Source organism: Ictalurus punctatus, chromosome 12, assembly GCF_001660625.3.
Source record: "Ictalurus punctatus breed USDA103 chromosome 12, Coco_2.0, whole genome shotgun sequence".
In the NCBI taxonomy this organism is placed as follows: Eukaryota; Metazoa; Chordata; class Actinopteri; order Siluriformes; family Ictaluridae; genus Ictalurus; species Ictalurus punctatus.
Genome location: NC_030427.2, coordinates 27,870,817 through 27,883,710, shown reverse-complemented (window position 1 = coordinate 27,883,710; position 12,894 = coordinate 27,870,817). Strand labels below are relative to the sequence as shown.

Genomic DNA, 12,894 nt, shown 5'->3' with positions numbered 1-12,894 from the left:
CAGTGTGCAGTGAAAAGAAAGAATCTTCCTCCTCAGGACATTGATGATGAACCTAAAACCTCTGCTTCAGTCTCACTATTAGAGAATGTGTCTTACTGAGGAGCAGGTCATGTGACTCTCAGAGAGATGATCTTACTTCAGTATCTCCAGTTTACAGTGAGGATTCTCCAGTCCAGCAGAGAGACACTTCACTCCTGAGTCTCCTAGTCTATTCAGGGACAGCTGCAGTTCTCTCAGGTGTGAGGGGTTTGATCTCAGCGCTGAAGCCAGAGCAGTACAGCCTTCATCTGAGATATCACAATCACACAACCTGCAGAGACACAATGACACACTCTTCATCAACACATTTTCATTACATTAAAGATGATGTGTGGGATTTTATTATTCAGAATGACATGAGGATTTAATATCATCTGTTTATTCTAATTAAAAATGTGCCTCATTTATAAAACTGGATATGAACGGGTTTGTGTGTAAATCGTTTGTACGAGCGTTTACACAAGAAATTTGGTTTTCATGAAAATCCTCTTAATTCGTATTCTACTCGTGCTCCTGAGTGTGTGTACATTTATACTTAAGAAGAAACCTTTATTTGTCACATATACATTACAGCACAGTGAAATTCTTTTCTTCACATTTCCCAGCTTGTTAGGAAGTTTGGGTCAGAGCGCAGGATCAGCCATGATACAGTTCCCCTGGAGCAGATAGGGTTAAGGGCCTTGCTCAAGGGCCCAACCTTCTGATCAGTAACCCATAGACTTAACCATTATAATTTTGCCTTAACTTATAATCTGCATGGATTACTGTAATATTATATCTGGAATATTCTGTTGAGTATAAATTATCATTTTAAAAATATAAAAATATTTTAAACATGTTTACAGCGTTTATCAGACCCCTTTATCCAGAGCGACTTATAGAAGTGTTTGAGTTTCTATCAAAAACACATCCTCATGTTAGTTCACTAGATCAGGGACTAAGAGCACTACTGATAAAATTTGTGAATATCAGATGTTTTATATTATTGACATTTATTTAAAAATATTAAAAAAGTGAGCCAATACAAACAATAAATTAAGACAAATAAAACTAATCATTAAAGCGAGTACGAAGAAAATCAGACTTTCAGAGACTTTTGTAAATCTGGTGGAAAATTCGAGTTGGGTTTGACTCACGTAAACATTTACACACAACTTTACTAAAAGATCTAAAAATGACCCCCAAAGTCATTAAAATAATACTTTGGGCGTTGATAGGTCTAAAGGAGTGAAAACAACTGGAGAGATTAGTGAACAACTGTGAAAGATGGTGGAAGGTCGTCAGTGGCCTGTGTTCCCCAGAGGGAAAAAAGTAAGTAAGTGTGAGACTGATAAATTTATAGTGAAGTCCATTAGGCTGCTTCTGTAAAGCAAATCTGGCAACCCTTTTCATAGTGACTCATTTTTATTTAAAAATCAAATGTTTCATTTTTTTTTTTTTTTTTACCATTTCTGTTCTATGACATTAACTTCTCATTTTTATTTAAAAATTCTTTATTTTGAGATCATTTGCACCATTTCCCTGCTGCTTTTAAACCCTGCATCACACACAGTGTATTTAGTTTGTGTCTGAGCTGCAGTTTGTGTGATTAGTTACAACGTTGTAGTAAATTTCACAGTAATTTTAGACACATTGCAGTCGCATCAAGTCACGTTTTGTGCTGCAGCTTCTCACATACGTACATCTGACCCAAAGACTCTGTGACAGATCACCAGTGTGCAGTGAAAAGAAACAATCTTCCTCCTCAGGACATTGATGATGAACCTAAAACCTCTGCTTCAGTCTCACTATTAGAGAATGTGTCTTACTGAGGAGCAGGTCATGTGACTCTCAGAGAGATGATCTTACTTCAGTATCTCCAGTTTACAGTGAGGATTCTCCAGTCCAGCAGAGAGACACTTCACTCCTGAGTCTCCGAGTTTATTCATAAACAGCTCCAGTTCTCTCAGGTGTGAGGGTTTTGATCTCAGAGCTGAAGCCAGAGCAGCACAGCCTTCATCTGAAATATCACAATCATACAACCTGCAGAGACACAATGACACACTCTTCATCAACACATTTTCATTTTGATTTAAAACGTACTGTAAAGATGATGTGTCTGTTATATTGTCCCTTCTTTTGTCCAATCACAAGGTATTATTACCACTGACAATTATGGTGTAAAACTATTGATGGTTTATGCTAAAAGTAATGAGTCAGGTTTTTTTTTATTTATTCTCTGTTTAAATGTATTTTTATACACATATCTAAGTGCATTTAATTATTACTATTATTGCACAAGTGATATGTTTAATGACTAATATATTTGTTCTGTATTTTGTATTGATTTAACTGAAAAAGCAGAACTGCACAACTATTAACTGCAGCTTTTAGTGAGGTACTGTGTCTCTCAGAGGGATGATCTTACCTCAGATTTTTTACTTTACAATGAGGATTCTCCAGTAGAGCAGAAAGACACTTCACTCCTGAGTCTCCTAGATTACTCTCAGTCAGATCCAGTGTATTCCCAGTCAGATCCAGTGTATCCACAGTCAGATGCAGTTCTCTCAGATTGGAGATTTCTGAGCTGAGCACTGAGGCCAGAGCAGACCAACCACGTTCTTGAATTGTATCACACCTGATACTGAAGGAAATAATACATAATAAACTAACAGTAATGCAAATTATCAAACAAGTCCTCAAACCTTTCACTGCGACTTCTCAGTTTCAAAAGCACAAACATCAGTTAGACAAAAGTCCCACACAGTCAGAGCTGTTCAGATTCGGCTTGGTGGGAGTTTTCAGCTGCGTACATCATCACACACATTGTAGATTCATTGTAGAGTTAGATTCATCTGAACAGCTAAGACATTTGATTTGTTCTCTTAACACTGTAACAGTAGAAGAGTTCTATTCAGATTTACTTACATTGCTTTTCTGGATGCTGCAATCACAGGCATCACCTTCACAAGAATCTCATCTCTTATTTTATCTGTAGAGATATATTTATTCAGGTCAAATTCCTCCAGTTCCTCTGCTGATGTCAATAAGACAAACACCAGAGCAGACCACTGTGAAGAAGAGAGTTCACTTTGTTTTCCAGATTTCAGGTAGAGTTGGATTTCCTCCACTAGAGAATTGTCCCCCAGTTCATTCAGACAGTGGAACAGATTGATGGATTTCTCTGTAGGAAGATCTTCATTAATCTTCATCTTAATGTACTGTACTGTGTTGCTCTGTCCTGTCTGGGAGCTACTTCCTGTATGTGTTACTAAGGTATGTAAGAGGTTCTGATTGGACTCCAGTGAGAGACCCAGAAGAAAGCGGAGGAAAAGATCCAGATGTCCAGTCTCATTCTTTAAGGCCTGATTTACAGCACTCTTGTGGACAGCTGAGATTGTAATTTCTTCAGTCAACTGGTCAGAGAACTGATTAAGAACATTTTTCTTTTCCATCATGAATGTCAGGTGCACATAGAGAGCTGCGAGATGCTCCTGAATGCTCAGATGAACAAAGCAGTACACTTTACTCTGGTGAAGTCCAAACTCTTCTCTGAAGATCTGAGTACACACACCTGAGTACACTGCTGCTTCTCTCACATCAATGCCACACCCTCTCAGGTCTTCCTCATAGAAGATCAGGTTGCCTTTCTTCAGCTCCTCAAAAGCCAGTTGTCCCAGATTGAGAAGCATTTCTTCACCACTCTCCTGCTTCTTTGAGTACTTTTCTCTTATGATGTTTGTCTGAATGATGAGGAAATGTGTGTACATTTGAGTCAGAGTCTTGGGGACCTCTCCACTCTCTGCTTCATCCAACATTCTCTCTAGAACAGTGGCTGAAATCCAGCAGAAGACTGGGATGTGGCACATGATGTAGAGGCTTCTTAATGACTTCAGGTGTGTGATGATGTTATTGGCCAGGCTCTGATCACTGATCCTCTTCCTGAAGTAATCTTCCTTTTGTAGGTCACTGAACCCTCGTACCTCTGTGACTCGATGGACACACTCAGAGGGGATTTGATCAGCTGCTGCGGGTCGGGAGGTGATCCAGATGAGAGCAGAGGGAAGCAGATTCCCTTTGATCAGGTTTATCAGCAGCACAAGCACTGATGCTGATTCAGTTACGTCACACACTCTCTCTGTGTTCTGGAAATCCAGAGGAAAACGATACTCATCCAATCCATCAAAAATGAACAGAACCTTTTCCAAACTGGACATTTCTGTTTCTTTTGTCTCCTTAAAACAGACATGAAGGAGATCCATCAGACTCAGTTTCTGGTCCTTCATCAAATTCAGCTCTCTGAAAGGAAGTGGAAAAATGAGGTGGACATCCTGATTTGCTTTCCCTTCAGCCCAGTCCAGAATGAACTTCTGTACAGAGACTGTTTTTCCAATGCCAGAGACTCCCTTTGTCAGCACAGTTCTGATGGGTTTGTCTTTTTTAGATAAGGGCTTTGTCTGCACAGTTTTGATGGGTTTGTCTTGATTAGATAATGGCTTAAAGATGTCATTGCATTTGATTGGTGTTTCCTCTGTTTTTGTTCTCCTGGATGCTGCCTTGATCTGTCTCACCTCATGTTCTTTATTGACGTCTCCACTGTCTCCCTCTGTGATGTACAGCTCTGTGTAGAACTCATTCAGGAGTGTTCGGTTTTCCGGGTTTATCATCACTCCGTTTAAACACTGAAATTTCTTCATCAGATTTAATTTGAACATTTTCTGGAATTCATTTACAGCAGCAGGTTCTGGGTCGTGTCTGTGACAGGGTGAAGTAAAAAGACATGGTGAGACATGGGGTCTAATTATTAGAGTTTAAGATCACATTTTTTTCTGACTGGTTACCACAGATAACCGTTCTTTATGATGTTCTCACTGTGTATTTGCCGTATTCTATGCTATGTTTTCTATAATCTAATCACTCTGCAGGAAATAACAGCAGAGATGTTTATAATACCAGCGCGTCAGTGTCACAGTCATGATGTTGGGTTTGATCTTACGCTGTAGCTGTGATGTTCTTTTCTCTTCTGTCTCCTGACTTCTGTAGAACACTGGGAATAAAAACTGTAGCTGTTAAAGACAACAACTTTCTTCACTTTAATACTGTAGTCTAAACTTTAGTCCTAATTTTAGTCAAATAATTGTAGTAAGGGCATTAATATTTAGAAAACACAGTGCTAAATACAACATCACCAACATTGCGGACCTGGAGAAAAAATGTACCCATTTTAATTTTAGGTTTTCAAGATTTTGTTTTTCTATTATTTACATCTAGATGTGTTAAATAACTTAGAACATGGCACCTTATCATGCAGGAAATGAAAGCTGAAATTCTGGTCTATTGTCTCATTCATCTTTTATCTCCAACCCAAATGTCTTCAGTGTATAGCAAAAGTGCAAGAATTGGCCTCGCTGTTCCAATACTTGTGGAGGGGACTGTATATGGTCATTATGGTTGTAACAGAACATGAGGACATCATTCAGAATGAACAGATAATGTGTCCTAAATGCAAATACAGATAATTATTATTATAAAAACCTGCTAGAAAGGTTCACAGGTATAAAAATCTGTAACTCTATCCAGAATTATACTACACTGTGGATGAGTTTCAGTCCATCACCTGTAGGGACAATTTAGTTATCAGTAGACCTACTGACCTGATTTTGGGAGGTAAAATGTTTAAATTGAGGAAAACGCTGATTTTGATTATTATTATTAATAAATACTGTAATGTTAGTTATATGATTTATGGTACATAATCAGTGCCTGTGATCATATAAAGACTCTCCATTTCCTATATTTTACAGAAATACTCAGACACATCACTCTTCATGGAGACACGTCCAAGCAACCGTGGTGATTATGACGATGATGATGATGATTATTTCTAGTGGCTGTGGCTCAGGTGGTAGAGTGGGTTTTCCACTAATCGTAGGGATGGCAGTTCGATTCCTGGCCCATGTGACTCCACATAATATTATTCTTATTCCTCTTATTATTATTATTAGTAGTAGTAGTTTTAGTGTCATTACATATTGTTTCCTACAGTTTGTTTTGGTTATATTAGCATTTCTTGCTTTAGCATTTAAGACATTACCTGTAAGACATTTTGAATCATAAAGTTCTGTAGTATCACTAAAGACCAAGAAACTAAAATATAAATCAAAATAGCTGCTAATGATTGTGTAGCACAGCTATTAACTGTGACTTTAACTATGAGAACTAAGAGATGTTACCTGTGTACAGAAGAGGAGTCTCTATCTCTAAAGTTCTTAGGAGAATCCATAGACACATCACTCTTCATGGAGACACAGCTGGGTTCTGGTGAGTCTGATCTCTTTCTCTGTAGTTTACTGTACAACATTATAGAAAGTCCTTTATATACCTCCTTTACAATTTTTGACTGACTTGTTAATTTGAGGTAATTTGCTCTAATAATGAACAGTAGAATGCACAGTCTTTATTGGTTGTTTTAATTATTTTGTTAGCGGTTACTATTACTTTTATTGTCACATCAAAATACATTCAGCATAATCCGATAAATATCAGAATGCTAATGACCCTGGACTGCATAAAAGAAAGTGTAACACAGCCTTACTCTCTGCAGTGACTTTAACTATGAGAACTATGAGATGTTACCTGTGTCCAGACGAGGGGTTTCCATTTTTAAAGTACAGAGGAGAATGCATAGACGCATCACTCTTCATGGAGACACAGCTGGGTTCCGGTGAGTCTGATCTCTTTCTCTGGAGTTTACTGTACAACATTATAGAGTGGGCATGAGACAGATTTTCATTGTCTCAATAATCAGGATACAGAATACAGGTGAGAGATTTTTGTATCAGATCTTATATTGTGATATTTCTGTTTAATATTCGTTATGACCTCTACCTCTTCTTACACACTAGGCAGCAGCAGCAGAGGTAGTAGCATACAGAGCAGGAAGTTTACGAGTGGGAACCTAACTGCCTCGAAGCATGCTTACTTAATAGTACACAGCCTTGTTTCATTTGGCCTGCGTGAACTTGGAAAAAATAACGCTGAAACGGCTCGTAGTACACTACTGCTAAACATTTTCAAACTGTCCAGAATTCACAGCAGATATTCAAAGTGTAGCTTTTAAGGACATCATTTTACTTACAATCAACAGAATCTAGCAGTTTTTTCAAGTGATGACTGCTAAGTTTTCCTGCTTAGTATAAATTTTTATTCAATTATTATTTTCATATAAACTCACTACATATTTCAGATATGAACATTTAATGACTAAAATACTAGGACATGGTAGCTTACTGGTTTTTTGAGGGTGGAATCACATTATCTGTGTCCAGGTCAGGGGTCTCCATGTTTGAATATCAGTGTATACACAGACAGCTCATGGACACACAGCTGAGTCCTGAAGATGCTGATCACTTCTGCTGGAATTACTTACACTCCTAGAAAACACAAAACAAACACACAGGTAAAGTTGGGGGAAAAAATCTTTCACATCTCTCAGCTAAAGAAAATGTTGCTCCCAAAACAAAATCTTGTGTGTGTGTGTGTGTGTGTGTGTGTGTGTGTGTGTGTGTGTGTGTGTGTGTGTGTGTGTTTGTGTGTGTGTGTGGAGGTATACATGGTCTGCAGATGGGCCTCAACTGCCTGACACCATGCATAAACCTTGAAGTTAGAGGATGCTGCTCCACAGAGGCTCCATCGATAGGGGAGTGGTTGGCCAAAATGGTGGCCACGTAGACCCTGATGTACAAGGAGCCAACGCTGCTTCGAAACATCTTTGTAAGAATTCCAGGACTGTAGCTATTGGGAAGTTCAGTGGGTCTGGCTGAAGTTCCTCACACCACGAGACAAAAAGTCGCCACTTCAGCATATGCAACTTCCTCATGGATGGTGTGCTAGTGTTCAGCATGGTCTCTACAACCTCAATTGCGAGACCAGAATCTATGAGCTGGTGCCCCGCAGGGACCAGACCCACAGTTTCCATAGTTCCGGCCGAGGGTGATAAATCAGCCCTCTGGCTTGAGACAGTAGATCCCTGCGGATGGGAATCTCCCAAAGAGTGCCCTCCAGCAGGGATAATATCTCTGAGAACCATATTCGAGCTGGCTAATAAGGTGCTACTAGCAGCCGACATAGACAGACTTGGCGAACTCTGGCTAGAGCTTGTGGGAGCAGAGCGATCACGGGAAAAATGTACAGATGTGACTTTGGCCATATGACATCCAACTCCAATGGTGTGGGAGGAGTGAGGGCAAACCACAGTGGGCAATGCGTTGTCCCCTCGGAGGCGAACACAACCACTTCTGCTTGGCCAAACCTCCGCCATATGGACTGCGCCATTTTGTGGATGGAGCCTCCAATTCCTGAGCCTTAGCCCCTGCCTCAACCGGATGTCTGCCCCCACATTCCAGTTGCCCAGAATATACATTGCACTCACTGACAAACTTTTCCTCTGCCCAGCGAAGAATTCGTTGCGAGAACAGTGTTGGCTGTTAAAACTAACACATGATGCTAGAAACACGGCCCGCATTTCTAGGTGATTTATATACCACTCCAGATGAGGGCCGCTCCAGAGACCGTGAGCTGTTCTGCCATCTACAATCGTGCCCCAGCCTGTGAGAGAGGTATCTGTCATTACCGTCTTGCAAAAAAGGGGAAACCCCTAGAGTGTGACCCAAGGTTGGAAACCGGGAACACCTCCAAATTTTCAGAGCACATAGGCATCACTGCGTGACACTGCTTACTCACAGAGATGTCGTCCTCAGACGAAACCCCCGTGCAATATCCTGTGCAATAGGCCCAACAGTATGATGTTAGCTGCTGCTGCCATACGCCTTAACAGTCTCTCGTAGAGACTGGAGGGGATGCCGAGATCCAGCTTTATCTTGCTCAATGTTGGTAGGATTCACCCTACGCATGTTGGGGATAGAAACGCCCTCAATGTAGTAGAATCCTTATAAGCTCTATAAAAGTTGTCCACTGCACTGGAGAAAGCATACTTTTCTTGAGGTTCAACCTGATCCCCAAGCTCTTCATGTGGGTGAGAACAACATCTCGATGTTGAATCGCCAGTTCCCTGGATCATGCTAGAATTAACCAGTCGTCCAGGTAGTTTAGTACATGGATGTCCTGGAGTCACAATGGAGCCAGAATGACATCCATGCACTTTGTGAAGGTGCAAGGGGATAAAGCTAGCCTGAAAGAAAGAACCCGATATTGGTACACGCTGCCTCCAAACGCAAACCTCAGGAACTTCCTGTTACAGGGCAATATTTCTATGTGGAAATATACATCTTTTAGATCTATCGTCACAAACCAGTCCGCAAACTGAATCTGTGGAACGATAAGTGTGGGCGTCAGCATCTTGAACCTATATGTCCGCAGAGTACAGTTCAGATGACGCAGATCTAAAATTGGCCATATTCTCCCATGTTTTTTGCGGACCAGAAAATAATGGCTGTAAAAACCTCCCTCCCACAGGGAACGGGGTACATGTTCAATGGCCCCTTTGACCAAGAGGGATCTTACTTCCTGCGCTAAAATTGGGCTCTGCTCTGTGCTGACCACTGTGGTACCATAGAACCCTTTTCTACAGTAGAGAGAACCCATGGAGACACATTTGGCAGTAATTTCCATGCTAGAGTACCTGAGTACCTGGTAGGCTGATTTGCAAGTCCAAAGTGTCCACAGTGTATGAATGGGTGTATGAATGCGAATGTGTGTGTGATTGTGCCCTGTAATGGACTGGCACCCCGTCCAAGGTGTACCCTGCCTTGCAGTATAGAAGATGGATGGATGGATAATAATGTTTCTTTAAAATGATTGTTGTGTATTTAAAGTGAAGTTGTTTTGGTTGTGTAGGAGCTCGTTTTCCGCTTTCGGGCTGTTACCGCTAAGTGTCTAAAAGCCACGCAACTAAAAAGAACGTGCGGATAATAACCGAAAATTCAGGATGAGCTGCTGCTTAATTGCACTGTGAAAACCTTCAACTAACCACTGACTTTATTTCTTTATATTGGAGTCCAAGATCAAAATAAAACTCTACAAACTGCTCCACTGTGAACGTGGCATGTCTGAACCACTGCCCTGCTGCCAGAGAGAAATTAAACCGGAAGTACTGTTTGTACAAAGAGAGAACCAAACCCAAAAGCATGAAAATATAAAAGTTCCTCCCATATCATATTTTTTTCACCACCACGTCCCCTCCATACTGTCCCACTATTTTGATGATGGCTGCGTGGAACTGAAAAGTAAAATAAATGTTAAAGAAAACATTTTGTAGGGACATCACAAGAAAACTAAGTTGTGATCTGGAGATAACAGCTCAGAAAAAAAAAAAATAATCATGGCCTTTTCCGTAGAAGCCAGATCTGAAAACACATTATGTTTGTTCCACACTAATAAATCTAAATTCCCCAAACACTGAATGTTAATCAAAGAGAGAAACTTATATATAAAATATGTGTTATATAAAATATATAACACACAGCTGATAAACAGCAGCTTTACAGGGAAGATGATTTGAGGTCCGGGACGTGACGCAGTTTTCTTCACGGCCGGACTGGGACATAATTTCAGTCTCACACTCATCCAGGCCACCCAATAGACCCACAAAAAATTATTAAACCACTGACAACCCTATTTTTCCTTGCCTAAATTCAATTTATTACACACAGTATGGTCTCCAATAAAAAAACACCGGAACAACGAACTACTCGCATCCCAAGACTCGAGATGTGAACTAATCATTTCTGCTTCCGGTACAGAACTTATGCGGATGTTGCGGTGCATGCGCGGTCAAAAATGAACGAATCACTCTCTGAGACAACTCGTACAAGAGTCATATTAAAGAGTCGTTCCAAATGAACGAATCTTTCATGAATGACACATCACTAATGCGCAGACATAATTTTCTAAATCGCCTAAATATCTGTTAGTACAATACTAACTACATCATGACAATATCTATTAAGAAAAATCATAATCTTGAACATGAGATTACCTTTTATGACTCAGAGCTTGGAAAAGTGTTGTTTGGTTGTATTGTATTTGTTACTTCAACATTTAAAATAACAACATGGAGGGCTCCCTAAATGTACTGCACGTTTGATATTTGTCTGCTAAATGACTTAGTATTATAACTATACAGTAAATAATGTTGTCATTTCACCGGGCCGCTTCCTCTCCATTCTCTCTCTGTGCACTGGCTCTGTTCAGAACCGGAAACGGAACCGAGGAGAATGGTAGCGCTGCTAGTCAAAACTAACAGATTCATGGTTTATTATCAAATGCCGAATTCGTTAAGGATCACTTGGGTACAACGGACATGCAATAATATAAAATAATAACGAATAAATTAGTAGGTAAATAAATAAATAAAACACACAAACAGCAGGGCAGTGGTCCTCCTCCCGAAGTCCAGTCCGGGTCTGGTTCTCTTACTCCTGTTTTTACACGAGGACAATAACATATAAAGTCGTTTCTGTTAAAGAAATAACTCACGTTTAGTGAACAGTCCATGTTGTGTGACATTAACGTCACCGTTTCTGCCTGGTGCTGAGTTTGTTTGTTTGTTTGCCTTTCCAATGGACTGGATACTGAAAGTGAAACTCTTCTGCTTCTTCTTGTTGTTTTAATGGCGGTCGGCAAACCAACTTCAGGTGCATTACCGCCACCTACTGGACTGGAGTGCGGGCAACAGATCGGCAGGGGGAAAAAATTATAAATAAATAAATAATAATACATAAATAACCAAAGATAAATAACTATATACTAGATATTCATACTGGAGTACTAAAGTCTCTCACTTATCCCAGTATTTTTAGATAGTTTATTAGGGGAAGGTGCATTTTCCCAGATGTTTTCCCCAGCAAGTTCTCTGGTGTCATGTTTTGCTTTCCAATCTGCATCTCTAGCTCAGTTCGTTCCTCCTCATACCTTTTGCAGTCTAAAAGAATGTGTTTTACTGTCTCTTGTGTACTGCAGTGTGTGCAGAGTCCAGTGGGCTGTTTTTCGTATCCTGTTTAATGCTAGATTTATGCCAACATGACCTATTCTAAGACACGTAATTATCATCTTTTCCTTTGGGGTTCTGCCCTGCCTCACACTCATGCCTACTTGTTTTTGTATGGTATATAGGTGTCGTCTGGTGTCAGCTGTGTCCCAGTATTCCTGCCATATTTTATGTGTGTGTCCCTTTATAATGGTTTTGATCTCTGCTCTACTTAATGGTACTTGTAAATCGACTGTTTCATGCTTTATCCTTCTTTTTACCAGTACATCCACAGTTTCATTCCCGTCTACCCCTACATGTGCAGGAAACCCAGAAGAAGGAAACATTCAGTCTCCTACCATGGAGTATGAGAAGCAGATAAAGTATTTGATAGACAATGTCTTGTCTGCGTGATGTTTTCCCAGACTGTATATTTGAAAGAGCAGATAGACTCTCAGAAGCTATAGCAACATCTTGGTTCTGATGATTTTTTTTTTCCAACCACTGCAGTGCCAATAGGACTCCTAATAGTTCTACAGTGTACACTGATAAGTGATCGGTTGCTCTTTTTTTGACTGCTACTTCATAACGAGGAAGGAAAAAGCTGCACCAGTGCGGCCAGTCTCAGGCTGTTTTGACCCATCTGTATATATAAGTAATTTATCCTGATACTAGTCCATATAGTTTTGAACTATTATCCACTGTGGTGCTATTTTAGAATTCTCTTTTAATGTTTGTTGTAATCTTGTATCTACAGATGGTTTTATGAATCTCCATGGCGGTACAGTTGGTATCGCCACAATGGGGCTTACTTGTGCAGGCTGAGGCCTGCATTTTGTGCCTTTGCATTTCCTAACCAAACTGTTAAAGTTAGTCCTATAAAACTCTGA

The 12,894-nt window shown here is 40.1% G+C and overlaps 1 protein-coding gene across 1 annotated transcript in view; it reads right to left on the bottom strand.

Annotated features, from left to right (window-relative positions):
• LOC108261255 (NACHT, LRR and PYD domains-containing protein 12) overlaps positions 1-11,649 on the bottom strand; it is a 23,260-nt gene extending 11,611 nt beyond the window's left edge. Inside the window, exons 1-9 of the mRNA XM_053683894.1 lie at positions 11,515-11,649; positions 7,309-7,451; positions 6,655-6,771; positions 6,252-6,368; positions 5,015-5,065; positions 2,947-4,773; positions 2,447-2,662; positions 1,888-2,061; positions 137-310 (exon numbers count right to left, since the gene is read on the bottom strand). Coding sequence (XP_053539869.1) covers positions 137-310; positions 1,888-2,061; positions 2,447-2,662; positions 2,947-4,773; positions 5,015-5,065; positions 6,252-6,368; positions 6,655-6,771; positions 7,309-7,361 — 2,729 coding nt within the window. The 5' untranslated portion in view covers positions 7,362-7,451; positions 11,515-11,649. The remainder of the gene's footprint in view (positions 1-136; positions 311-1,887; positions 2,062-2,446; positions 2,663-2,946; positions 4,774-5,014; positions 5,066-6,251; positions 6,369-6,654; positions 6,772-7,308; positions 7,452-11,514) is intronic.
• Between the last annotated feature and the right edge of the window lie 1,245 nt (positions 11,650-12,894).